A 27,558-nucleotide genomic window follows, 5' to 3' on the forward strand; every position below is an offset into this window, starting at 1 on the left:
AGCAAATAAATGTACCAAAATGATGAAAAGCTTTCAAGAATGTAAGAATTAGTTTAAGCTTTTTATAGTTTCTTACATACAAAGAATAGGAACACACATAATTTTTATTTAGGTTTTGGCTTATTTGCTACACATACAGTACTGCTTTACAAGTCATTCTTTCTCCCCTTGAACTGATCGTATTTGTGGAACCCACCCTGCAAGGCAGAATGCTGTCTGCATCACAGAAGGGATTTTGAACCATAGAATCATAGAGTCTTAGAATGGTTAAGGTTGGAAGGGACCTTAAAGATCATCAGGTTCCAACCTCCGTGCTATGAGCAGGGACACCTCACACTAGGCCACAGCCTCATCCAACCTCACCTTGAACACCTACAGGGAAGGGGCTTCCACAACCTCCCTGGGCAACCTATTCCAGCACCTCACTGCCATCATGGTGAAGAATTTCTTCCCAATATCTAACCTAAACCTACCCTCTTTCAGTTTAAAACTGTTACCCCATGTCCTATCACTGCCCTCTCTGGTGAAAAACCCCTTCCTAACTTTCCTGTAGCCCCTTCAGGTACTGGAAGGTGCTATGAGGTCTCCCTAGAGTCTTCTCTTCCCCAGGCTAAACAGCCCCAACTCTCTCAGACTGTCTTTGTGGCACAGACATAGCAAAGAAACACTATTCTATGATTCTAGCATTGTCAATGCACTGTGAGTGCAGAAATTTGAAAATCAGTGCTCCGGGCTGAGGAAATATTCTTGTGGTGAACAAGGGGCTATCTTTATTTTTTTACTGTTCTGTGTTTGTCAAGAGTGATAAAATAAATTGTGACATCCTTTCAGATGTTTGGCTCATTACAGTAATGGCTTGCCTCCACATGTTATTTTTCTTTTAATTTTCCACTGTCCAAAAAAAGCTTATATTAACATACTCTTTAATTAGCATTCTAAAAATACAGAATAGTCCATGTGTAACTTATAATATCCTTCAGTGAGACATGTTTGTACTCAGGAAATGTAAGCAATGAGTTCTCTTCTTCAAGAAATAAAGAACATTGCTCAGATTGTCTTCCCAAGTGATGGCCCCTTTTTGCTGCTTGATCTGTCTGAAGAAGCCAGAATTTGACAGAAGCTGCCAAAATGACAATTCTCCCAATGAAGTCAGAGCAGAAAGAACTAAGATGGTGAAAACTGGTGAAGCCTACACGTTTGCTGATTGCTTCTCTGACATCTGCACAAACAAAGCAGAACATTAAGAACTAAAAGGGTCAAATTAATTTTTCCCCATGGTTTGTGATCTCCTACCCAGGTGTTGCAAACTACAGCAATCAATAGACCACTCTAAACCACTTTGGGCCAGAATAATTCCAGTCTGAAAATCAGCCACAGATGTTGGCACCAAAAATAAAAAGCCAGTTTCTTGGAAAATAGCCTTGAAATTTCTAATTTGACTAAGAATACCTTTCACCAAACTGTTCTTGTTGTACAATCTCAATCTAGTATGTCATTACATGACTTGCAGTTGCTTTATACTCTTCCATCTGTTCAGGTTTGTGTATAATAGCAGAAAATTTTCCACCTGAACTGTTCAGCTTCAGAAGCAGAACAAAGAAATCATATGCTTTCTAGGTAATTCTCTGAGAATAGCAATGGTGTAACAGGACACCTTTTGGGCAGGACACAAGAATCTCTATATTTTGATGAAAAGATCTTGAAACTCAGTAATGAAAATATTTACCACCCATGTCATAATGGCACAATCTTAATTACTGAGTTTTAATGCAAAAAACCCCCCACCATACTTAGAATTCATTCAGTATTATTACCATGTATTAATATAATAGTCAAAGGAAAGACCACCTTGTTTTGTGGCAACAGACTAGGAAATGTGTGTTTAATTCCCAGTTTTCTGCCTAACTATGTTTTAATAAGCTATTTAAATACACTGGTCCTCAAGTTGCTATTCGTAAAATCATTAGCAAAATCACCCATTTTACAAGTGGGCCTTCCACATAGATGTTGAAATCCTAAGTAGTAATGGTAGTATACGAACTCCCAGGAAAAGACCTGCAATGTTAAAATTAAGGAAAAAACAGGAAACATGAAAAAACCGGAAAAATATATATGCTATAGAATATATGTTCTGTTCTACAGAACATTTTTTACCATAATTGCAATATTTATACTTTAGCCTCACTACATTTTTCTAATTCTGAAACATCAGTCTTACAGAAGTTCCCTTTGGTTTAGTTCATTCAATAAGGAAGAAAAAAATCAATTCCATCTTATTAAAATGCTTTCTGCAACAGTGATGCAATTGATGCTCCTTTTGGTTTCAATTGTTTACTCAAGTACTCAGTCATAACCATTAAGCACTGTTCCAGAATCATGGGGAAACCCAAAATGGAGGAATCTGTGGAATCCCTTCCAGAGTTCTCAAATACACTGGTAAGCAAACGCACTTTCCTCTGGAAAGGGGAGGGTTGTGGTTTCCCAATTTGATAATCACCACTTCTCTGACTCTTATTAGCTCAATGCTTTCTAAAGGCAGATACTTACAGCTCATGATTACACTTCTTAACAAGCAGGAATGTCACTTTTGGAAAAAATAACCAATTACTGGCATTGTGAAAAGGTAACTCAGAGGTAGGTAGTTCCTATTTTTCCTCTAACCTCAGCTCTCATTTCAAATTTCACAGTCCCCACACAGTAGTCTCAGCTTGATATTCATTAACAAGAAACAGACACTCACAGTAAAGAGCAGTCAGAACAAGACTGTTGTCTTATCTGCCTTCATCCTTGAGTTTTTGTTAGATGGAAAATGAAATTGTTATATTCCTCAGACTCCATCTCTTCATCATTTCACATATATTTTGTAATTTGAAGAGTCTTCTCAGTGTACATGTGGGAGTCTTTATTAAAACACTGACAGACTTTTATTGCCTTACAGTTTGACATTTCACATTGTTTTCGAAGTATGTTTCCAGACACAGTATATACTTGAAAATTTCTAAAATAGTACCAGATTCTAAAACCTTGGTTTTTTTTAGAATATCAGTAGGAGATTAAAATAATGCAAAACATTAATTATTTTTAGATTGCAGTTCATTTATAAATGCTACTTCAATTTGTGTATTAAACTAATACAGAATAGTAGTAAAGGTTAACATTTTTAATTAATCAGGAAATCAAGTGTAAACTTTTATTTTCCCAGTGCAGTGTGGCTTTTGTTGTTGTTTTGTTTTTTTTTAAACTAGGGAAAAACTACATTTTCAAAACTCCTGATTTAAAACTCTAACTAATCATGACATAGAATTAGTCTATTTATGGCTACAAAAAGCAAGCCTTGTTCTCATTATGCAGTAAGTACTAGCTGTTTATAGATCTGACAGTTTGTTGGAAGGGATCCAAACCTATAGTGCTATTATTCCTTAGTAAAATTTAAACAGCTGTAGTCATGTAATTCAAAACCCTGGAAGTCTGCTGCAGTGCTTGTTCTGCTTCAGTATACCATGAATGCAGGATGCAGCCAGTCATCTGAAGGATTCTCTCCTCCACAGAATGAAAGAAAGACGTGAACTACAAACCTGTGTGCAACCTGAAATGTCCAAATAGATGAGCTTGTGACAGCCTCTTCCAGAGCCCAGGTACAGTAATCCTTTGTCTGTGAATTTTTTGCAGTGAGCTAAACTCAGATATTGCAAATTGGGAAAGCAGCTTTTAAAAAAAAAAAAAAAAAAAAAAAAAGTAAAGCAAATGGAAAATTATTACAAGAGTATGTTACAGAAACAAAATAACATAAAATACTATAGTTAAAGTATTCTGCAAGTTACTGAAAATATGTTTGATATAAAACAGAATTAGCTTCTTGCTGAAATTTGAAAGTCTCTTTTATTCTGCTGCAAATTTTCCTCTGCTCCTCGTATCGCAAATTACTGGGGAATAGCACTTTCATACAACATATTCTACCATATGAAAACTGTCATTTTAAAGTTATCTCAAGTAAATGCAAAAGCTTACTTTTTAATTAACTAGGATTTTTGAGTGCATACTGGACTGTCTTTGCCATTCATTTTACAAGCAGTGCCTGCTGGAAATGAAAACCAGAACTCTATCAAAGGACATTAAAAGCAGAAATGTACAGTTAGAGCTTCTCAAGTCATATAACTACTTAGAAGAGTACTATTAAAATAATCTGAAAAACTGAGAGAGATACAAAAGGGAATTATCCAAAAGCGACTCATCGAATATCAGGTTTTGATCAGTTCTTTTGGAAAACCTTTTTTTTTATATACTAAACATTAATTAAAAGAAAGCCAACTGTGTAAGTGGAAAATGTTAGTCAACAGCACTCTGTAAAAGCAAGAATCTATACTTTGAATACACTTAAGTTTCCATCTGATGCTTTGGTTTTAATTTATTGAAACCTATTCATTTTACTGAACTACATTTCTCACTGGAATAAGTAACAACCACCACAAGCACCACAAATGAAAGCACACAGAAAACCAAAATCTAGAATTAGGACCTACTGCTCTGGTAGACATTTCGTCGTAAGGATATATTCATGCAGTTCTGCAAGTCAGCAAAAACAGGCATTTTGGAGTGAGATGGGAACACCCACTGAGGAGCTGACTGCTTAAGGAGTGGCATATATCTTTGGAACTGAATTTATACTTTCAATATAGAGTGGGGAAACGTGCTAACTTGAAGTGCACACACAAAAAAAAAGCAATAGAAAGCTGGCAAATAATGTTATCCCAAAAAGTTATACTGCAAAAATACAAATAAATCACTTATAAGATTACATTTAATGGGGGAAAAAAAAAATAACCCACACAATATGCACCAGAACCACATATTAGAATAATAGGGCACGTGTTTGTGGTGCTTTTTTTTTTTTTTTTAAATGGAAACATTTCATTAAATACAGAAATAAAAGTATCCTTCTTTGTAGAAGCATAAGCAACATATTCCACAAAAATGAGGGGGGAAAATTGAAGTCAGACAGAGTACATTTCCAAACTTCTCTGATAAAACAGATAACAAATGAAGAGACTGGTTTTTACCCTCTGGCCATTCTGAGTCTTTTAAAAGTATATGTTGCTGCAAGGTTGCACAGCTTAAGACACAGGAAAGCCTTTTTTGCTGCACTTTGAAGACTGTGATCAAAACCTTCCAATACTTTTCAAGAGACACTGATTTTATTTACAGGTCATATGACCCATTTTTATGATTTGGGAATTTTAATACGTGCTTTCTTCTGCCATTTTTAAAGTGACAGCTTTCTTAAAACTTAAGCTTGAGTACACAGACTGCTAAAAACCTTTGCTCTTTGTTACAGCCAAATTCTGCAGGAATTCTGTCATGCTGATTTTTCAATTAATTTTGGCACCAGAAATCTCAGGACCATTCTCTTCAACCAATCAGACAAAATGACCTTCTGACATTTGCTCCTGGTAGACAATATTCATGTCTATCCTATGCAACAGAACTTTTCAGAGAAAAACTGTAGCTGATGATCTGTGTAACACAGATGTTAAAATGCTTGAATGGTACAGTAGAATTAAAAGTTACCATATAGTTTTGAGCACACTCAGCCTACACTTCACTTTTTCCTTGTTCCAATAATGCACATCTGATATACAATAGCAAATGTCACATGCAGCATTATGCAATGCAATACTGCCACCTCTGAGAACTTTCTATTAGTTACCTTGTTACACAGGACCTGTGGTGAGCTGATGCTTTAATTGTGTAGAATTTTTTTTTGAGATGGTATTTGGAATGTTTATTAAACTTGTCTGCTATCACAGTCTTCACAAGACAGCAACTTTTTGTACATCCCCATAATCTCAGAAACAATGAGCTTTGTATTTTGTCCAAAAGTTGTCAATAAAAACAGTGTTATCTTATGGCTTTAAATTGGAAGCATCGTGTGACTGGGGAATAATTTCTTACCAATGGAGCACAGGTTAATTGCAAAATATATTTTGTCAGTGGAAAATTTTTGGTTTTGTTTTAAACATTTTCCTGCATTGAAAGCTGCACCTACTCTGGAGAATTCTTTCTTGGGTACGTGCTATTAATGCATCAAAAGAAATGGAGAGTTCTGACTTTTGGTGCCAACAGTATGCTCAGGTAACCAGAGCAATAGACACTGAGAAGACCTATAGAACAGCTGTACCAAACCTCAACATAAATTTAAAAAGGAAAAGTACCAACCAACATTGCCGAAACACATATTAGGATAAGAATAAAAGTGATTAAGAGATGAGTGGTAAGATTGGAGACACTAAAAACTTTGCCAAAACAAAAGTTAGTTGTATGAGCATATGGCATTACAGACTAAGAAAAAACAAAAGTCAAAATGTATTATGCACATGCCAAAGAAAAACATGTTCCTGGACTTTGTGATGCTGCTGATGAAAGGAAGATACTAGTTTTTCTCACAGGAAAGAGAAACAAAGTACAGCTCTTTTCAAATCTCTATGCAGCTCAGGTGGTCCAGCATGCCTCTTTATGGCAGCTTTTAATGCAGCAATTCTACCTCCTAAGCAGACTTCAAGTCTCATGGAGGGACACATCTACAACAGGGATGGCAGACCTCTGTAATACTGTAAATTCTCTGCCTTCAGCTCTCTGGTTTTCCAAATAAGAGTTTGGAATACCTCTTTCTTTTGCAGCTATCATGCAAGGACTTGGGTCACACAATATACCTATCTGCAATCCTCTCTTGCAGAAGTATATTTTTAGAACATACCTAACTGGGAAACTTCTTGCATCACCATGAATAAATGGACATCCTCAAAAAAATTTGGCTAGTATATTCTTTTAAAAGTTTCTGTAAAACTGTGAAATGTATGGTTTGTATTTTTAATAATACCAAAAAGAAAAAATAACTGCTAAGTCAAATGTATGAGGCATTTTTTTCCTTTTGTGTAGCCGACAGAATCCTGTAAATCACTCACAAAGAGTATTTCTACTACATATGCCTCTAAGTTTTCTGCAAGATTAAAACAAACACACTTTAATATTTCTGTTCAAATTTACCTTGACAATAGTCGTAGTGTTCCATTAGTAATATCTGTATATGACAGATTTAAACAGATAAGAGCTCTGCAGCCTTCTGATATGAGTCTCATGGATTCATCCTGAATAACACATTTAAAAAAAATTCAGGAGTTATATTTGTATTTATTTCTCTTACATCTCTATGCAGAGTAACAAGGGAAAATAACATTAATAAGTATCTTTAAATCATCATAATAATTTTGTACATTACAGATATTTTGTCTAAAAGCCTTAAAGTATAATACCAAGAGGTACATGATGCTACTGTACTCTAAGTATGGTAATTTAAACATTCCAGTTCAAGGAAACAATTTACACCACACTCCTACAGAGCATGTGGTTCCTGTTTAGGTCTACCCTCTAGGTGGAACATTAAATTTAAGTACTTGTAAGGCTTCCATGTTTTATCAACCTGCAGAAGTGATACTACCTATATTGTTCTACATATCATTCCATTAGAATATAATGGGAACAGATCTCCTAGTAGGAAGGATGTTTCACAGTAAAAGTCAATCTAATAGAAAGGCAAAAAGTCACCATTTAATACATGGAAATACAGTAGTTGAGTGTCTATCTTTGGCCATGTCGTGATCATCTTTCTACTATTTCAGTAATCAGGCAAAAAGACCATCAAGATAGCTGGAAATTCAATACCAATCAACTTTAAAGTTTGTGCTTTTGAAATACATTCCTGCAACAAAGGATTTGAGAGAGGTGGTATCAGTAAAATGAGGTATGTTGATGGACAATAACCATAACCTGAAGACAACTGGAGGCTTAGGGAATGGTGAGAAAGCACTGGAGGGATAGCACGACAAGGAAAACTCTGAAACCTTCCATGTGAATGCAGCACAACCAGGGGTCCATCTAAGTGTTTGAATGCAAACAATTGTAGCATGGGAATCTACCATCAGGGATCAAAGTCCATGCACAGGTGCAGAGCTACAATTTCATTTGGATTCCAGAGATGCAAAAGGGTAGCACACATACATGGAGGGCTGAAATTCATGGTTACATTTCTTTAGGAATGACAGGCCAAGAAAGTGAGGACGGGTCACATTCTGCGAAGTTATGCCTCAATTAAAGGAGCTTTGCATTGGAACGAGTGACATGTCACTTGAGAGCTTATTAGTAAAGATTAGAGGCTAGGCCTATGAGCATTACCTGGTGGTAGGCATCTGTTACAGACTGCTTGCTCAAGAAAAGAAGGTAGCTGTCCTTCTTTGGGCAGCTGAACAAAGCTTTACAATTGTCTGACCTACTAACTCATGACAGACTTCAGCCACTCCAATATCTGCTGAAGGAACAACATGGCAGACAGAGCACAACCAGTCCAGGAGACTTATAGAGAGTGTTGCTTGATACAGGTGACTGACGAGTGGTCTGTGGAACATGTTCTTCTGGGCGTGTTTCACACAAAAGGCAAAACTGGTCAAGGATGTGAAGAACTAAAGTGGCTTTGGTTAATGCAACTGTGAAAATGAGTTTACAACCCTGAGAGAAGAAAATTGGACAAATGGTCAAAGAAAAAGCCTGAACTTAAGAGCAGATTTTGGCTTAACAGGATCACATGGCAGACATTCTTGTAGAGCAATGCAGCCCAGAAGAGATGGTTGATCTTCAAAGCTAAGGTATTAAATTATTTTTTTGCCTCATTTTTTACTGATAAGGCTTGTTCTAAGGCTTACCAGATGCCTCCCAGAAGCCTGCTAGAAGAGTCTGTGGGAGGAACACCTGAGGAAATGGGACAAGACAGGATGCATCCAAGACTGCTAAGAAAGCTGTCTCCTGTCACTGAGAGGCCTCATTCATTTTTGAAAGGTCAAGGCAATCAGAGGAGATTCCTGATGACTGGAAGATAGGAAATGTCATATCCATCTTCAAGAAATTGAAGAAGGATGATAAGCCAGTCAGCCTCACCTGAATCCCTTGGAAGGCTATGTAGCAAATCCTCCTTGAAGCCTTGTCCAAGAACATGTAGAATGAGCAAGTGATAGCCAACAGCCAGCATGGATTTACCAAGGGCAAAGGATTCCTCACTAAGGCATGATGAATGATGAAATTACTGGATCTATGGGTATAGAGAGAAAAGCAGCTACTGTGTACCTTGACTTCAGCAAGGCCTTCAACACAGGTCACAATATCCTTTATGGCCAAATTGGTAAAATAAAGGCTGGTCTTCAAGCTGAGTAAAAATTTGTCTGGATTGTCAGGTTGAAGAGTTGTCACCAAGGGTACTAAGTCCCATAGGTGGCTTGTGGCAACTGGCATCCCTCGAGGGTCAATAGGGGGGCCAGTACTGTTAAATGTATTTTTATAAATGATTTGGACAACAGGAACAGAAAACCTTCTCAACAAATTCACAGATTATTCCAAACTGCGGGAGTATCAACACACTGCAGTCTAGAACTGATATGTATCAAGGTTTAGTCTGGAAAACTGGGCTGACAGAAACCCCACAAAGTTCAACAAAGGCAAACGCAAAGTCCTGCATCTGGGAAAGAATAACCCCATGCATCAGTACATGGACATCAGTACATCTAGACACTGGACAGAAAGCAACTATCAGACACACTGACCTGAAAGTCCTGGTCAGTAACAATTTCAGTAGAGGTCAGCAGTGTGCCCACCTGAAGAAGGTGGCCAGGTGCTTAGTAGGCTGTATTGGCAAGAGTGTAATTAGCAAGACCCTGCTATCCTATGAACCTGACCCTAGCATCACTTAGGAATGTTCTTGCTGGTACATATCAAATGGGTATTAGCAAGCACACTAACAGCCAAACAGAACAGACAGTTATGAGTAGCCATAATTTCTAAAAAAAAATGTTATTCTTAGATTGATTTTATTATTAGAAAAATGTGCACATATCAGTGTTACTGCTAAGAAATCACTGATGAAAGCAGAGTCAAATGTTGTTTTTACATCAGAGAAGAGCAAAGAAAAAACATTAAAGAGAATTAATGGAAATGAGATAGAACTGAAAATGTTACAGGAAAAAGAAAGAACAAATACATCATGGTGATTGCTTACTTACAACACTTTTAAATAAAGGCTCTCAAAAATCTCTAGAAAACTAGTGAGACATTTTAGAGCCCAAGTGTACTGAGGAATGAAGGAATCAAGGAACCTGGAAACAACATAAGATTAAACTCTATCATTGTTGACAACTTCAAACTTAAAATAACACAAAAACCCCTCCCCCCAGACTTGTGAAGTTTCAAAGCCTATTTGTTAAAATTCATTGAGATTGGGTACATAATTTTTCCCTGGCACTGTAGAAAACAAATGAGAACTTCACTGAGTATCTCTAAATCCTACTAAACTTCATTTTCAAAGTAATTAAGAACACAAGTCTCTACTTCTTACCAGGAAGATTTGTGTACCCAAACAACCATAGCACTTAAAAAAAATCTTCCTTCTCAGTTTCTGGAAAAAGGCTTTAGTACTTACAGTTAATCCCTGGCATTCCGAGAGATTTAAGTCTTGCAAATTCTTACATTCACCTAAAAATAAATAAACAAAAAATGTCATATTAAAGGTCAACAGTTCAAACTCTTACCGTACAACACAAACATAAGAATTCCTGTTACAGATTCAGTCCACCTAGGCAAACAGCCTCCCTGAAACTGTGGCCATAGCAGATTACTGAGAAGAAAGCACAAAAAAGCAGAAGTAGAATAAAAGTTGGAGTAAGTTGTGCTGGGGAAATACTTCTTACACTCCATCAACAAATGCCTGGCCTAGGAACCAAACTGTTTCCAGTCTTATGTTACCAAAGGACCAGAAAGCTACCTAATTATGGAACTTCATCTTAGGAAATGCCAGAATTATGTTTCCTACATAGGTTTTTCTCTTCCCCCTAGCCATGCATCATGACACCAGTACCTAATCCTATACACAAGCGACTTCTTCCCTCTGAAAGTAGAAGAGCAATGATCAGAACAATTGTAGGAAAGTCCCTTTTACCTTCTGCAGGGTGGAATTTCAGAGAATTTAGCTATCTGAGGCAGTTTCTTCTGACTGCATATACTCTAATATTTTTAGAAACTCCTATTTTGAGAGTGTTGTGATTTTAACCAAATAATGAAATATAGATGTCTGACACTAGAAACAACACCTACACATCCCTTCAGATGCTCTTCTGCCAAATTTTGAGTCTATTCTCCAAGGCAAAGATGCAAAAATTCCTATTAAACATAGTAATACTTTTTGGCTTAATCTAATCTTCAAAAATAACTGATCTGCCTTAACTGAAATGAAAAAAAAAAAAAAAAGGCCTGATCCATATACCTAGAATGGAAAATGCAGTATGAAAGGTTTAGAGAGTTAAAAAAATATATAATTTTAAACTCTTTACAAGTACATTTTCACATGGTAAGCCAAATTACATGTTCTCAACTGCAATCAAGCATTAGTCCAACAATAGATTTGTATATTCACTTCTACAGAGACTGTGACTTCACTGATGAGCTGTTATTCTATCTAACTCAGGGCCTTTTTGAAGAGTAGGACAATACTGAGAGGGATTACACAACCCAAAAGAACCTAACCAACTAAAATCACCCTTAGGGCTGCTAACCCACAGAAATTACATACCTCTTACACATTTTTTGCCCTAGCACTAAATGAAACACAGTTATAATTTATGTGTGAACCTGTACATGCTACTGAAAGCAGCTGCCCATTTTGGTATAATTTAGTCAGCAGACACACTGTAATAGTAGTAAAAAAATTCCAGTTCAGACCTAGGAAGTGGAAAGGAAGAGGAAATAATATCTCCATAATTATTTATTACCTTTCCTCCCCCCAAGTTCTTTTTCTATTTCCAGACTCTCCTGGATAGAATGAACTATCACATTACCAGAATGGTCAACAGTTCAAAAAAACACAGAGGATCCCAGTTATGATTCAAGTTAATAAAACATGGGATCAATTTACACAGACTAGCATATCACTGCTAAAAACATAACACAAAATAAATGCATTTTTCATGTAAAGGATAAAGTCATCAATGCAAACACCCATTTACAATGTGAGCTAACATAATCTGAATGCAGATAAGCAACTGGCAAATAGAGGAACAAAATGGAGACACCAGTCAATGGGTTTTCAAAGGTACTATTAGCAACTGGCCACAAGGATTAGAGAAAGGCAGGAACATCCACAGACAGGACTGTTCCATCACTGTGATGAGTAAGGACTGCATAAATACTGAAAACACCCTACAGATAAGACATGGTTTATACTGATGTACCAGTTTGTTTAAAAATGAATAATTTCTTTGCTTTCAAAATAATTTTACCTGCTATCAGTTGATTTATTGTGCCACCCTTCCTACAAATAAAAATGAGCTTTTTGAGCCCAAAACAACCATGTTTTAGAAACAGAACATCTGTGAAATGATCTGCACTAAAGATTGGGATTCAATACCTTACCAGGTGCTAAGGTCATAAAGGACTGAGCATAGTGCAAAGATGTCAACAGTAATAGAGAAAAAATCAATTTTGTTAAGCCAAACAGTGAAGAATTAAAAAAAAAAAAAAAAAAGTTTCAGAAGGAATGATACTGTCTAGCAAAAGCAGGAAAAACCTGAGAGTTAAAAGGCTAAGAGGGGACCTTACTAATGTCTTTAAATATCTGAAGGGTAGATGTCAAGAATGAGCCAATCTCTTTCAGTGGTGTCCTGTGATAGAACGAGGGGAAACGCACCAAGTTGCAACACAGGAAGTTCCACCTCAACATGAGGAAAAACTTCTTTACTGGGAGGATGACAGAGCACTGGAACAGGCTCCCCACAGAGGCTGTGGAGTCTCCTTCTCTGGAGAATTTCAAGACCTGTCTGGACACATTCCTGTGTGATTTGCCCTAGCGGTTCCTGCTGCAGCAGGGGGTTGGACTGAATAATCTTCAGAGGTTCCTTCCAACCCCCCTGATTCTATGAAAATGTTTCTATGGAAATACAACCTTGTAGCCAAGCTTTACTGAAAATGAAGGAAAAGGGCAGTGATCAGGAGTACTACAGGAAATTCAGAAAGGAATATATGCAAAAAATTACTAAACATACTGAGGCAATTTTGGACACTGTTGCAGTCCTTGTCTTCCTCTAACAATGATTCCTACTGATTGTGTTTGGCTTTCTTGGAGAAGCAAAAGCTCCTGACTTAGCCCTCTGCACTTTCCCTCCTCAGGCAGCCAGACCTGGAGTGGTTTGAAGGAGGCTCTGGCTAGGACCTGTGGGTTCCCTTTGCACTCTGCCTGTGCTCAGATGCATGTAACCTCACAGGTAATTGAAAATATTATTTTTGGGTCCTCCTCAGAGCAATCCAGCAATCTTTGCCTACCTGACACAGGCCATGATAAGCACTTGGTAGTAGCAGAGCTGGTGACGATAAATTGTGGCTCAACCTAAAAACAATTCCACACTTGAACGCAGCCTAAAGCTGGGGCTTTGACAGGCACTGGATAACTTACTCTGTTCTGACTCCATGTGTTGCAGTGTGTCAGCACCCACAAAGCTGGAAAATATCAGGTTCAAGCTCCTCTTTCAAGCTCATCTTCTAAGATGAACTTAAATGCAAAGAAGATTCAGCCTGATGCCATTTTTCTGAATACATGAGAACCTTCTAACAAAGATTAATTAGAAGCTGGTCCATACACTTTCCCATAGCTAATCAAAATGAAGGACAGTAGACCAGAGACAATAAAAACAAAAAAAGAGCTAGGACATTAAATATCCGAAGTATTTGTGAAACTCCAAGTAGTCTGATGATTCAGTACTTGACTGAATGCTTGTTTCATCTGTTCTAATGTTTTACTTTTCTTCCAACACAGGGAACCCATATACCCCAGCTGTGCCTCCTCAGATCTTGATCAAGACTATCCAAAAATTTCAACTGTTCCAGCTCTCAAAGAAAATAACTGGGGCCAGCTGAATGTCAGGATGCAAGTAGTTACTATTATACTATTACTTCTTCTTTGCAAAGCATCTGACTGTAGGAAGACAAGGAATAGGAGTCTGAGAAACAATGAAAGGGAAAACATCTTAAGAAAAGCATCTAGCACTGTTAAGCGCAACGCCCAAGGCCTGCCATGTGATATATACACTTATCTTCATGAGAAATACCTAGATTGTCAGGAAAGAAAACTGATTTTTGTGGCATCTAATTGGCCAGAGGATTTAAAACACATGCTGCTAGCAAGAAACAGGATTCGTAAATTGAAGAATAATATGTTTTCCAAATACAAAGTACTGAAAAGTCTGGATTTACAACAGAATGATATATCAAAAATTGAGAGTGAGGCTTTTTTTGGTTTGACTAAACTTACAACACTCTTACTTCAACATAACCAAATTAAGACTTTGTCAGAGGAGATTTTTATTTATACACCCAGTCTAAACTACCTACGTCTTTATGATAATCCCTGGCATTGCAACTGTGAACTAGAAACTCTTGTTACAATGCTACAGGTTCCAACAAACAGGAATTTGGGAAACTATGCCAAGTGTGTGCACCCAATAGAACTGAAAAATCAAAAGCTGAAGCAGATAAAAGCTGAACAGCTCTGTAGTGAAGAGGACAGGCAGGTGCCCCAAAACATAAAAAAGGAGAAGCCTGAAGCTGTCAAACCAGAATTTGATTCCTCTTTGTGCCACATGTATGTGTTCCCTGTGCCAACTCTGAACTGCAAAAGAAAAGGTTTGTATCTTTTCTTAAAACTGAATTCATTATTTTAATATTCTTGCTTTCTAACTACACTTATTCACATATTATTTCCAGTAAATTAATATAGTCTAGTATTCACTTTGCTTACTTTAACTAATAGTGTTCATCATTTTCCTCTCCTAACTACCAGCAAGTAGGAACACTTTCTGCATTTCACCTCTACGCTGTAGCTCCAATTCCACAGTTATTCTTTAATGTGCTAGTGTAAGATATTTAACAAAAATCAAGAGGAACAAAATTAAGTAGGTAATGGAGTTACTGTAGGATCACTACCTCTCTATTCCGGTTTTATAACTATAAATATACTGATCAGTTAAATTACAGCTGCGCTAAAATTGTTGTACTGATAGAAAAAAGCAGGGTGTCTTCTTTCCAGTGTACAAACACAAACATAGCAATAATTTTGACAGAAGAGAGCTGTGAATCAGGAGTGGAGCAGCCAGCTGTGCTTAAAATGCCCAAAGGAACATGATTGCAAAGGAGAGCCATCACATCCTCTCATTTTCTGTGCAGTATTTCTTCTGCTAAGGGAAGAAATTCCATGCTTTTGTTCATAAAGCAATGCATCTTTTGCCTTCTTCCTCCCAGCACTCAGTAAATATTTCAAAGTTGAAGGGCCTTCAATAAATGTTTTTCAGATACTTGGATCCATTCCATTCCTAAATCCTTCTCAGGCTCCCAAAACCCAGAGTTAAGCCTCAAGGGTAAACCAGCTGTGGGACTTATCAACACAAAAGTGCACATTTATTCATGCTTTATATTTCCCATATTTTATCCCATGATGAAACAAAGCAAACAACAAAACAATTCAGAAGAGAGTAATTCTTTAACTCTACAAATCTGGAATAAAAAGTACTGTTAGAAGTAGCCAAAATTGAGAGCATTTCTTCCCAAATTCTCCAAGCATAGTCTGCAATACAGATCACTGCAGTATGTTTTGTCCACTTGCATCTTGCAATGTGTTTGCTAAACTTCTATTGCTTGTGACTTAAATTTATATAACCACTGTGTATGCCCCTATTCCTGCACCACAATGCCAGAGACAAGCTCCTCAGGAATCAATATAAGGATTATAATACCTAATTACAATTATAATACCTAATTATGATACCTAAATATAAAGAATTGAAAATATCAGTATTTGATTGCATGGTTTATCTACTTCGTCATAAAAAATGGTCCACATTCTTACATTTTTCACTCTCTTAAATGCCTTCCTTCTTGCTACAGCTCACTATTCTCTTTGTTTTACCATGCAGCTACTACATCTTTTTTTATTAACAATTTGTTCTTTTTTTACTGGCTAACATTTATTAATTTCTTAGTATTAATCTAACTTACCTTTCTTTGTGTATAGGATCTTAGCTATTAGATTATAGACTATGGTTGTAATCACCCTTCATAGAATCTTAATTATATCATTATTACCTTACGTCTCCAGTAAACTGTGCTACTGAACTAAAAGCAGGCGTATATTATAAACAATAAGAATATATTATATTATAAACAATAAGAATATATTTTATTATAATAGGAAAAGACTGACTTTCCAGCTCTCCCCATTTAGTGGTATCAAAGAGATGAGCTGAATACATGAATATACTTTAAAATTTTTGCTAGAAAAAAGTTCCTTTTTTCTCTAAGTTCAACGTGGTCTGCTCTTCATGGGAGTTTTACAGGCTTTTATGGTATTTTAAAAATAGGTTTACTGTCTTCAGTACTAATAACAAAGGAATAAAGCTACTGCAACCTCTACATGAGTGTAGTAGAGGATACAAGGCCTCCTTTCAGGTCAAGAAATAAGCGTATCAGTCCAGGACTTCCTGAATGTCTAGCATGGACACATTGAGTACATTCTATATTTTTTAGGAAGCATCAGATCTATTGTGCATATGGTTGACAGCTGGATGCAGATATCTCATGGACATCTGGGATTTCTGAACATACAGTAATCTTTGATTAAAGCGCTGCACTTAAATGTCTTTGCATGTGATTACTGTGCAGCAGATGCAAAATTTAATTGGAATTTTCATCCAAAAAAAGGAGTATAATGCACCCAAAATCCCAGGGAAACAAATATTTCTTTAAATGCACATGGACAAGATTTTGGAGTAGGAAAAAAAGGTGCATTAATTGCCAAAACAGAATGATGACATGAAAAGCTGCAATCCATTATTCCTTTACAATAAAGGCAATGGAGTGACAAATATATACAAATCCTGTGCATCTCTACAACAACAGGTCAGCAGCTTTCAGCTAATGCCAGAAAGCTCATGAAAGAAACATCTGAAAAGTACATACTACCATATGCATGCTCTCCTTTTTGAAGAACATATTTATAGATGAGTGATACAGCAGATATTTCAGTACTTCATAATGAAAGTTATCCTGTGTCCTTGAATCTGTTATACCAGAAGGAGCAACAAAAGTTGGATGCAGAAATAAATTCTGCTATTCTGCAGAAGAATTCGTAAGAGCAGTTGAAAAAAATCTGCTTTCTAGTACTGCCAAACTCTTAAGTCTCTAAATTCAAGCATTATTTGCATTCATTTGGCAATAAACAGGCCCTGAAACTTTGACATCTGCACAAGCAGGAAGCACTCCAACCGCAGCAGGCTGGAGTAGTTTTAATATTTATGCATGTACAATACCAAAGCTCTGCTCAAAATCAGGTATAAGCAGGAAGGCTCTGATATGTTGCTTTAGTCTCCAGAAGACCTGATGCATCAGACATCTTCAGAACTTCAGAAGTAAATTTCAGCACAGATCAAAAAACTACTTACTTTCATTCAAAGATGGTCAAATAAGAGCTATGGCTCATTTTCCTGTAATAACAGCCCAGGATTAGAGCGCTCATTGAGTAACATAATCCTGGGGATTATGTTTATCAACAGTATCCTGGAGGATTCAAACCAGAGTCTGCATTTCTCAAGAACGTGCCCTTACTACTGGATTAGAACCCATTCTTTCTGTAACTCTGTTGCAAGGAACACTTTGAGGATATTTACACATGAGCGAGAGGTGCTTGGCTACTTTGCTAACAACAACAGAATACAAGTAAAATGGAGAAGCAGACAGACAGAATGACACTATCCTGCCTGGACAAATAACAACTGTATTGTATAAATTATAAAGTCTTAAACATTACTAAAACACTATATGACAACTAGCATTTTTACTGCTGACAGAACACTTAACCTCTTGGTAACACAAAACAAAGGATGTAAGACAGCATGTTATAATTTGATTATGGAAAATGTTCATATACCAATGATCATTTTTTAAATGTAGTTACTCTGGTTTCTTTTAAATGATCAAGCCCTTCACACGTACTTTTTCTTAGTGTAGTATCTTCATTACCTACACTTTCCCTAAGCAATGAACAGTACAGATCTATTAAAATAAAAATATAAAATGAAGAAAGAGACTTTACTATAAACACTAATGAAGAGAGCAACTTTCACATGAGATGTAGATACAAGTGAACAAAGCAATGAAATTCAGAAGTTGAAAAAAACATGTTGACACTGGTGGTGAGGATAAAAGGGAAAGAAAACAAGAAACATGCTAGACTGACAAATCTCTGTGGTGCGCAACTGTGAAACCTAAGGGTAAGAATAATCTAAAACTGATGCAAGTTACTTTTTTTTTTCATTTTTAAGATTTAAAGAAAGTTCCAAGTAACATACCTCCAGACATCGTTAAACTTGATCTGTCCAGCAACAAAATTAGACAGCTACGAGCCAAAGAGTTTGAAGATGTCAGTGAACTGAAGATATTAAACCTAAACAGTAATGGAATAGCTTACATAGATCCTGGTAAGAGTAATTTTAAACATTATTTTTAAAGTTATTTGTGGTTTATTAACAAAAAACTTTGATAAGGTGTCTATCAGATATGAATGCAGGGGCAAAAGGTTTTTGAAAACTAGAAGTTGGTGCTAATTTTACCTTTTGTACCACTCAATTAGTAAAATAAAGGCTTGCATTGAAATGCCTTCACCATAGAAGTCAATGAAGAAAGACTGAGTTCAGCTGCCCTTTCTTAACACTAAACCAACCAAGTACAAAGATATAATTTGGCAGACAGAAGCCTAATCATTTCCCAAAATGCTAACTAGTTGAATGTTTTTTTTAAGTATCTTTTCCAAATCTAAGAAAACTTGTCGTATAACGAGGCTGCTTTTACATTATATTGGACAATAAAACGACAAATCAAAAAGATTTAAAGTTTTGGGGTTAAAATTTATCACATATAATTGCTCTTAAGTTATATACTATTAGAACTCTAGTGGCCTTGTTGGCAATTTGCTTATCACCTATGTGCATTTGTCTTTCATTTATGAAAGCAGACAGAAAGAGGGACAAAAAGTATGAAGCAAAAAGAGCTTTCTCTAGTAGCATGGTGGAAGTTAAACAGCAGTAGAAAGTGGTAATACCAGTAAAATGGTATTTACTAGGTTTAACATTAGACATAGACTATTTAAATTCAGTCTTCTGCCATTAAATGAAACAGTTCATTTGCAAAAAGTATAAACTGTTCTTTGAAATGTGACTCTGAAGCATCATTTGTTAAGCTCCATGTTTATTATCTTCCCTATCTTAAAATATTAATTTAAAGGTTCTAAATACAAGAAAATACATAAATACATACAAAAAATACTAGACCACATACAAGCCATATTTAAAGCTCAGTGTTTGAAAACTCCTTTTTGTAGTGTCTGTTAAAAAAATTAACATAATAAACGCATCATTTTGAAACAATTTTTCTTGCTGCAGATATGTATGGTTTTTTCTAACTAATCTTTACAAGGTACCAATAAATATTTTTCTGTGGACTAGCTGCTTTCTCAGGCCTCAACACTTTGGAGGAGCTGGATCTATCAAACAACAGCTTGCAGAACTTTGAATATGGAGTACTGGAAGATCTTTACTTCCTGAAAATTCTGTGGCTAAGAGACAATCCTTGGAGATGTGATTACAACATCCATTATCTTTTCTACTGGTTGAAGCATCACTACAATGTTCACTACAATGGCCTAGAATGCAAAATGCCTGAGGAATACAAAGGATGGTCTGTTGGAAAATATGTTCGAAGTTATTACGAGGAGTGTCCAAAAGACAAGCTGCCCATTTATCCAGAAACTTTTGATCTGGACAAAGATGATGAGGAATGGGAACGACACATAGAACAATCAGTTCAAACAGTAAAGAAGCACGGTGTAATTGTCACTGTCATAGGCAAGTAAGGGAATATTATTTTTTTTTTTTTGGTAGTACATTCAAATATTTGATACTTGGGGAATGAAAAACATGCTGTTTACATTTTTGTTAATTATACTGATTGTAGGACTATCTGCCTACAAAGATTTAGTTTATTGTAGTTAATAATTACAGAATGGCATTAGTTATACAGCATTCTTCATCAAGTAATTTTTTCTGACCATTTGTTCTGGACATTCATGTGAAATATTTTGGCAATATTTGAAACTATGCAGTAGAAATCGATAGACACCAATGTACATAATGTGGTAGGGAGGAGCTGTCTTCTGTACGAGCACAGCTTCTGTGTTGATATGGAACTTGCTGCAGGATTGTGACCAAGCCCCATTTTTCTGTTCTTTGTATGTACCAGTTTCCTGAAATAGTACCAAAAAATATTTCTAAGATTTTTGTATCAGCTTCCTGTTTTATTGTACATGAAAATCAAACTGAAGACTAACCTTAAATACAGGTTTAGAAAAAGAGGAACAGCAGTTGTTTTACTGGTTAGGATTCAAACCTAGATGTTTGGTTTTACTTGCTCATTTACCAGTGTTCCTGCTCAGTCTTGAGTGAATAACTCAGCCTCTGCCTGTCTGAAGTCCTGACCACCCAAGGCACAGTTGGTTCCCAAGATTCAGTTCTACATGCTCATTTGTGCCTTGCTTGGTTTTTGCAGTAGGCAGAGCTGAAATCCTTCTAGGAAACATTTTATGTTGCCATGTCAGTTGGACACAGATTGTATGACATCACTTCTAGGTGAAGAGGACCATGTGAAGTTTGCTGTGATCTGCACCCAACATACCAGTGTCCATCCAAGTTGGAGGTAAATAAGCTCACATGGTGGACACGTCAGAGATGCTGGATTAAAACTTTAGCATTCCTAGTTCAAGTCCTAGTCCAATCTCCTGATGTTAGAAGTATGTAAGTGCAGGATAGAGATTCAGGGCCAAAACTTGCAATATATGTAGTTCACCATGGAAGAAGTTCTGGAACACTCCAGGGTGAAAATCTGCTCCTTTAAAGATCTGAACACAATTACAGTGTTGTGGGTTGCTCTGGTGCTTTAGCCACAAGCCCAAAAGGTCACACATTTTGTTTTAGAAATTAAATACAAAGCACTCAGTGCTTTTATGCTGACATGAAATAAAAGAACAACATAAAAGAAAAATTCAGAAAATATTAAGGGTGGTAGAAATGCCAGAGAATCCTTAAGCAAACGCATCCTATTATTAACTACATTCCTTCAGATTATGAATATATTTAATGGTGCTTTACTGAGAAAATGAATAATGTAGTCACTTATTCTCTAACATCTTTTAAAAACTTTATATCAAATACAACACTATCTGACTCATCCCTGTTCTGGGCATATCTTCAGCATTATCTTAATTATTAAAGTTTATCCTGATAAAACAGAACACAGATTAAAATTCCATTTGGACAGTAACATTCACTAAGTGAGGTATTTTCTAGAAACTTAGAAAAGTTCTGATAGAAAAAAATGCTATCATAAGTAGTAGCCAGCATTAAGTGAAGTACTCCTCCTTCCTCTCAAATTCTGGAGAATTATTTCAGTACAGAATGGAACTACTGGGAATGATTGAAAAGGACAGAAAATGGAATGACAGCAGAACTGTTATTGGCAGCACAGCCAATGGACAAAAGATGAGTAGGAAAAAATGAATTTATAAACCATGTTAGGTTAATTTCTGTGAAGAGTCAGTGGTAAGAAAAAAAACTATCTTGAGGTAGGCTAAAGCCTAGGTAGAAAAGGCAATTCAGGAAAGGAATACAGGATAAAAGCTGGATGAGAGGTGTCTGATCTCTGTAGTCAGAAAAAGGTTATCAGTTGGAAAAACAGTGGAGTAAGACTGAGGACAACAAGCAGTGGCCTAACTGTAAAGAGAGAGTTCAAAGGGCTTGGGGATTCCTAAACAGATAGCAAAACATCCCTCTTAGGACCAAGGCTAAAACCTGGGGATCACAGTGATAAGTAGGACAATTTTCAGTAGAAGCCAGAGCTCAGTAGGGAGCATGCAATAATGCATGGATCTCAGTGACACCAGAAAGTGTTGCATCTGCTGAAGGTTCAAGGGGGATGATGAGCTGAACATACTGCCGATGTCTAACAACACAAAGATGTTTGGTGACACCTATTAAGTGTGAAATCTGTAAGTGAGGAACACCTCAACAAGGACACTCCAGAGGAACATGGTTCAACAACTATCTTGTAAATAGAGGTTTCAGTGTGAATTTGTGAAATCAGTGTCATCTCAGAAGCTCCATGAAAGAAACACTTGCTAAATAACACCAAAATGAAATTCAATACTGGAGAGCAGATCAGTCTAAGCCCCTCAGAATCAACAAGTGAAAAGAATTCTAGCAGTCAAGAGAACAGACAGAAGTTTTGAATGCTGGAATTGTCTTTGTTACTATTTTCCTTAGGTGGCCTCTGGAGCTTTCAAGGAGTAGCTAGAAGTTTTATTCTTTTAACTACAATGCACTACAATTTTATTCCTTACTGTTTAAAAGTCATTGTATATTTTATTTTTTGCAGTGATACTAGAAACTATAGAAGCATTTAAGGGGTGATTTAGTTTCCTATAATTAAAAAAAAAAAGGAGATGGGAGAAGCCCTCCTTGAAAAACTATCTGGAATCGATTACAGTTTTCTGCATGTTGGCATATTCAGACACCCATACTGAGGATGTGACAGAACAGACAGTAACTGCAATTGCAAATAATAGAAGAACACAAGAATGGTAGTACTGCATTGGGGCAAGGGCTAGGATGTTCTCCTGACAGTAAATTCCTTGAGAACAGATTATATGAACAGGAAAAGCACATAAGAACTATGAAGATAGTACAGAAGGAGGCAACCCAAGGAAAAGGACAAAAATATATTTGAAAAATACACATATGGGGAAACAACAGTTGATTAAAACTTCAGCATTATAGGGTTAATTGCTATTTCTCCAAGCTTCTCCAAAATGTACTGCAAACTAACGTACACACTCCATGAAACACCACAGCCACAAATCACAATTTAATGTTGACATTTCTTTGTTTCTGTACTATTTAATCACAAAAGTCCCAGAAGCATTTCCAGATCTAAAAGAAAATCATGGGCCTTTCTCTTCCTTTATCACAGAATCACAGAATCACAGAATAGTTGTGGTTGGAAAGGACCTCTTGAGGTCACAGAGTCCAGCCATCATAAAAAACACCCCACACAACAAAACCCCAAACAAACACCACCAAATAACACCCACAAAAAAAACACCCTACAATCTCAACCACTAGAGCATACCCTGAAGTTCCACATCTACATGTTTCTTGAATACATCCAAGGATGGTGACTCCACCACCTCCCTGGGCAGGCTATTCCAGTGCCTGGCCACTGTTCCAGCAAAGAAATTCTTCCTAATATCCAATCCAAACCTCCCCTGCCACAACTTCAGACCATTTCCTCTGGTTCTGTCATTATTTACTTGGGAGAAGAGGCCAACACCCATCTCCCTACAACCTCCTTTCAGATAGGTGTAGAGGGCAACGAGGTCTCCCCTCAGCCTCCTCTTCTCCAAACTAAACACCCCTAGTTCCATCAGCTGCTCCTCCTCCTGCTTGTTGAGTCCTTTCTTTCAGTAACTCGTCTCATTTTCCTTGCTTTCTCTGTCCATATCCTGTCCTCCTCTCTCTATACAGCACATGTGAAATACAGAAAAGATTATTTTGCACCATGTTTTGCCATGACAGGGTGCAAGAAAAACAGGTAAAATTATCAATATGGTTACCATTACTGGGAATAAAACACTTCAAAAGCTCCTATGAGCTCCTCCTTCTCTCACTATGAGAACAAACGGCAGCTTTTACACAGTGACAGTTCCCAGTCACACATGGAAGTCAAATGGTTCTGTAAGATCCCTGAGTGGGTGGAACAATACCACAAACAGCTGAGCTGTAATCCATGCATTTCATGTACTCATTTTTCTATGGCACAGTAACACATTCATCTGCCAAAGACAGCCTGAGCTGGAAACATACAACACTCAAATGCAGATACTTAAAAAAATGTATACACCATATACCAAAGTTGCAAAAAAACCAATTTTTACAACTTGAGCTAATTAATTTACCAAAAAAAAATTAACACAATTAGCCAGCCTAACAGACCTAAACCACAGTTAGTTTCATTGGCTGTTTTATCATTAAAAATAAAACATGTTGCCAAAATCTGTGTAATCTTGGATTTATTTGGAGAAATGAGATCAGAACTGTAGCTCAGGGAAGTTCAAATGGAAAGGGTAACCACATCTGTAGCCTAAAACTGAACAGACAGTACAACACAGTTTGTTAGCTGAGGAGATGTCAAAGGAAGAGAATTTTAATATGATTTTCAATCAATCCACAAGAGCTTCAAAAGAATGGCACAAGTAGGCTGTATAATCAACATCAATGAGTTTTAACAAAAGACATATGTTATTAATCTAAATAGCAATAGTACATTGATACAAATGTTTCATTCTTAAAAAGGATTACTGGGTATCTTAAAAGTTATACGAAACAGCTTTATCAATCAATGTTTTTTATAAGCCCTTGTGGACCTTCTTACATGATTCACCACAATTAATTTAAAATAAATAGCACTGAGTAGATGTAAATGGACATAATCTTTGATTTTGAGCCTACAGAAAACATAAATTATCAATAAAAAAGGAAAATGCATAGTTTGCAGATACACCAATGGAATTTAGTGTCTTTGATACATAAGACAAATGGAAACAGATGGCAAGCTGCATACTGATATTCCAGCTGATATCAACATGCTGATGATATTTCCAAGTTAAATTATTTTAACTGGATAAAAATCAGTTAAACAAAGTGACAGAAATATAAAATCTAGCTATCTTGCAACTTCTCTTTACATATTTTTAAACACAGTTAACATTACTATGTTTTTTGTTTTGCACTCAAATACATAAGGAAAACAAAATCATAAAATTATTTCATGTTTCTAAGTACAGCCTCCATAATGGAGGTGATGTGGCTGTGTATGATTTATTTTGGCTTGCTTTTTGAATCAGCTGCCAAAGTTGATTATAATATTAAACTAAATTATTTCACTAAACAACTGGCATGCTGATATCATTGAGATTGTTATTTTATCCTGTGTTTTAAAAGCCAAGACTATGATCAAATACATTTTTTGTTCTTGGCCAATTGTTCTTTTCTGTCATCACTCCAGAGAGCAAATCATTCTGACCCATAATTACAAAAGCACTTTCTAAAACAAAAGAAAACACACTGAAATAGTTGTGGGCTACATCAACAGTTTCAATCATGTATTATCTGGTTAAATAATATATGCATTATAGTCTCAAAATGTCAAAATACGCTTTTTATTTGGAAAATAAAATAATGTTCATTTTTTATGGGTTTTCACTCAAATAAAGCATAGGCTAGAAAAAAGTCACTCAGTAACATTCTCCCACTTGAGAAACAGTGAAATAAACCTGTGCCAGGAATCAAAAACACTTCTTGGCATCTTGCCTAATTGTAGCAGAAGAGTTTTTTCTCATTAAAACTCTAGCAAGTTGTTTTAACAACTCTTTTAACAACTGTTTAACACTCTTTGTGATAAAATGGCTGAATAACAAGTTAGGCTGCAGGTAACCCCTAACAAATCAAGAACACTTCCACAGCTAGCACCAAACCTCTAACACTGATCATAAAGGTTTTTTTTCCCTGCACACTTCTCTGCTTAGTGGGAGCAGACAACTGCATTGAGAAAAAGATTAACGACCTGAATCTATCAAAAATGCCATCACAAAGGGAATTAAACTCACATGGTCACATGAATGTCCACACATATTATCAGGAAGGACTAAGATGGTGTTTTACATCCAGAGGGACTCTGTTTTGGCAGTAGAATCAAGTACCTGTTATTTGTGCTAAAACTTGAACAACATACTAATATCTTGGGTCTCGCTTGGTTTCTCTTTATTTTTTTTGCCTGTGAACCTCTTGCTGGAGGCCAGTAACTAGTGGTATACCCCAGGGGTCAATACTGGCTTCAGTCCTGATTAACATCTTCATTAATTATCTGGACGAGGAGGTAGTGTTCAGTCAGCAAGTTTGCAGATGGCACCTAGCTAGAAGCAATGGCTGATACACCAGAGGTTTGTGCTGCCATCTAGGGGGCCTTGACAAGCTTGAGAAATGGTAGGAACAATCCCAGGCAACAGTACATGTTGGGGACAGACCAGCTGGAAAGCAGCTTGACAGAACTGGACCAGAGGGTCCTGGTGGACACCAGGTTGAACATGAGCCAGTGGTGTGCCCTTGCCACACATAAGGTGGATAGTATCCTACAGTACTGCGTCCAGTTCTGGGCTCCCCAGTTCAAGACAGTCATGGACATACTGGAGAGAGTCCAACAAAAGTAAAAAAGATGATGAAGGGACTGAAGCATATTTCCTATAAGGAAAGGCTGAGAAAGCTGTGACTGCTCAGCTGGAGAAGGCCCAGGAGGCACTTGCCAAGGCATATAAAATACCTGAAGTGTGGGTGCAAAGAAGCTGGAGCCAGGCTCTGTCCAGTGGTGCCCAATGACAGACAAAAGGCAACGGGCATAAACTAAAACACCGGTGGTGCTGTTTGAACATCAAGGAACGATCTTTTCTATGAGGGTGACTCAGTACAGATTGCCAAGGGACACTGGAGTCTCCATCCTTGCGAGATATTAAAAGCTGTCTGGTTGCAGGTGTGGACAATCTGTTCTAGGTGGCCTTGCTTGAACAGGAGGGTTGGACCAGGCAACCTCCAGAGGTCCTGCCAACCTCAACCATTCCGTGATTCTGTGATAAGTACCTCAGCAGAGCTGGATTCTGACATTTTGATGTATTTAAGCCCATCTTTGCATTCCAATCTTACTTGTCATATGTGGGGAACAATCCATCTTCTCTCCCCACACGTAAGACCAACCAAAATGCTTTTCAAGCCAGCAAAGCAGGAGTGGTGTCTTTTTGCTGATTTAGCCAAGGACAGACTGGAACAGGCCCCTTGCTCTACCAGATAAGTCCACAGCAAGAAGAGAGCATAAGGGTTATGATAACTGGCAGGAAAATGGACAAGAGGTAAAAAATGCCTCTGACAGAGTACGTACCTGGCCAGTGCTAATTGGCTAATTTGAACAGTGGTACTTTACTTGAACAGTGACTTCTGATCTATAAAAGAGGGCAAGATCTGCAGGCCCAGGGTTCTCTGCCTGCCCAGGAGGAGACCCTGCTGCGGGACCAGAAACCGCCTGGAATGACAGCCCCGCTGTCTGGAGGAGCCAAGAGGGAAGGGGAGGCTGCCCCGTCACTGCTGCCCAGAGAAGCAGAAAGGGGGGGGGGCCGCCTGTGCCTGCTCCGTGGGGATCGTGCCCACTCCTGAGGGATTGCTGCCTGCCCAGCCTGAACCAAGTTGGACCGGAATAGGAGCTTGCCCAGCCTGTGCAAGTCAG

General features: G+C 37.2%; 2 protein-coding genes across 3 annotated transcripts in view; one reads left to right on the top strand and one right to left on the bottom strand.

Annotated features, from left to right (window-relative positions):
- FBXL13 (F-box and leucine-rich repeat protein 13) overlaps positions 1 to 27,558 on the bottom strand; it is a 75,606-nt gene that overhangs the window by 32,554 nt on the left and 15,494 nt on the right. The window contains 3 exon segments of the mRNA XM_010001803.1: positions 3,576 to 3,705; positions 7,042 to 7,142; positions 10,514 to 10,566. Coding sequence (XP_010000105.1) covers positions 3,576 to 3,705; positions 7,042 to 7,142; positions 10,514 to 10,566 — 284 coding nt within the window.
- Positions 3,469 to 20,266, top strand: LRRC17 (leucine rich repeat containing 17). 2 transcript variants are annotated; one of them, XM_010001801.1, is made up of 5 exons: positions 3,558 to 3,635; positions 7,674 to 7,795; positions 13,895 to 14,760; positions 18,450 to 18,605; positions 19,629 to 20,266. In XM_010001801.1, exons 2-5 carry the CDS (start codon positions 7,791 to 7,793, stop codon positions 20,033 to 20,035), a joined length of 1,434 nt encoding a protein of 477 aa, XP_010000103.1. In that variant the 5' UTR covers positions 3,558 to 3,635; positions 7,674 to 7,790; the 3' UTR covers positions 20,036 to 20,266. The 2 variants fall into 2 exon arrangements, with proteins under 2 accessions (XP_010000104.1, XP_010000103.1); XM_010001802.1 differs by lacking the exon at positions 7,674 to 7,795 and having other exon boundaries at positions 3,469 to 3,635; positions 19,629 to 20,202.

Source organism: Chaetura pelagica, unplaced genomic scaffold, assembly GCF_000747805.2.
Source record: "Chaetura pelagica isolate M959 unplaced genomic scaffold, ChaPel_1.0 scaffold137, whole genome shotgun sequence".
Classification (NCBI taxonomy): Eukaryota; Metazoa; Chordata; class Aves; order Apodiformes; family Apodidae; genus Chaetura; species Chaetura pelagica.

Bases quoted from the DNA above. Each gene is read 5' to 3' on its own strand.
- LRRC17 (XM_010001801.1), top strand. The intron at 14,761-18,449 runs GTTTGTATCTTT...TTCATTTTTAAG, and splicing joins TCTGAACTGCAAAAGAAAAG to ATTTAAAGAAAGTTCCAAGT. The intron at 18,606-19,628 runs GTAAGAGTAATT...TCTGTGGACTAG, and splicing joins AATAGCTTACATAGATCCTG to CTGCTTTCTCAGGCCTCAAC.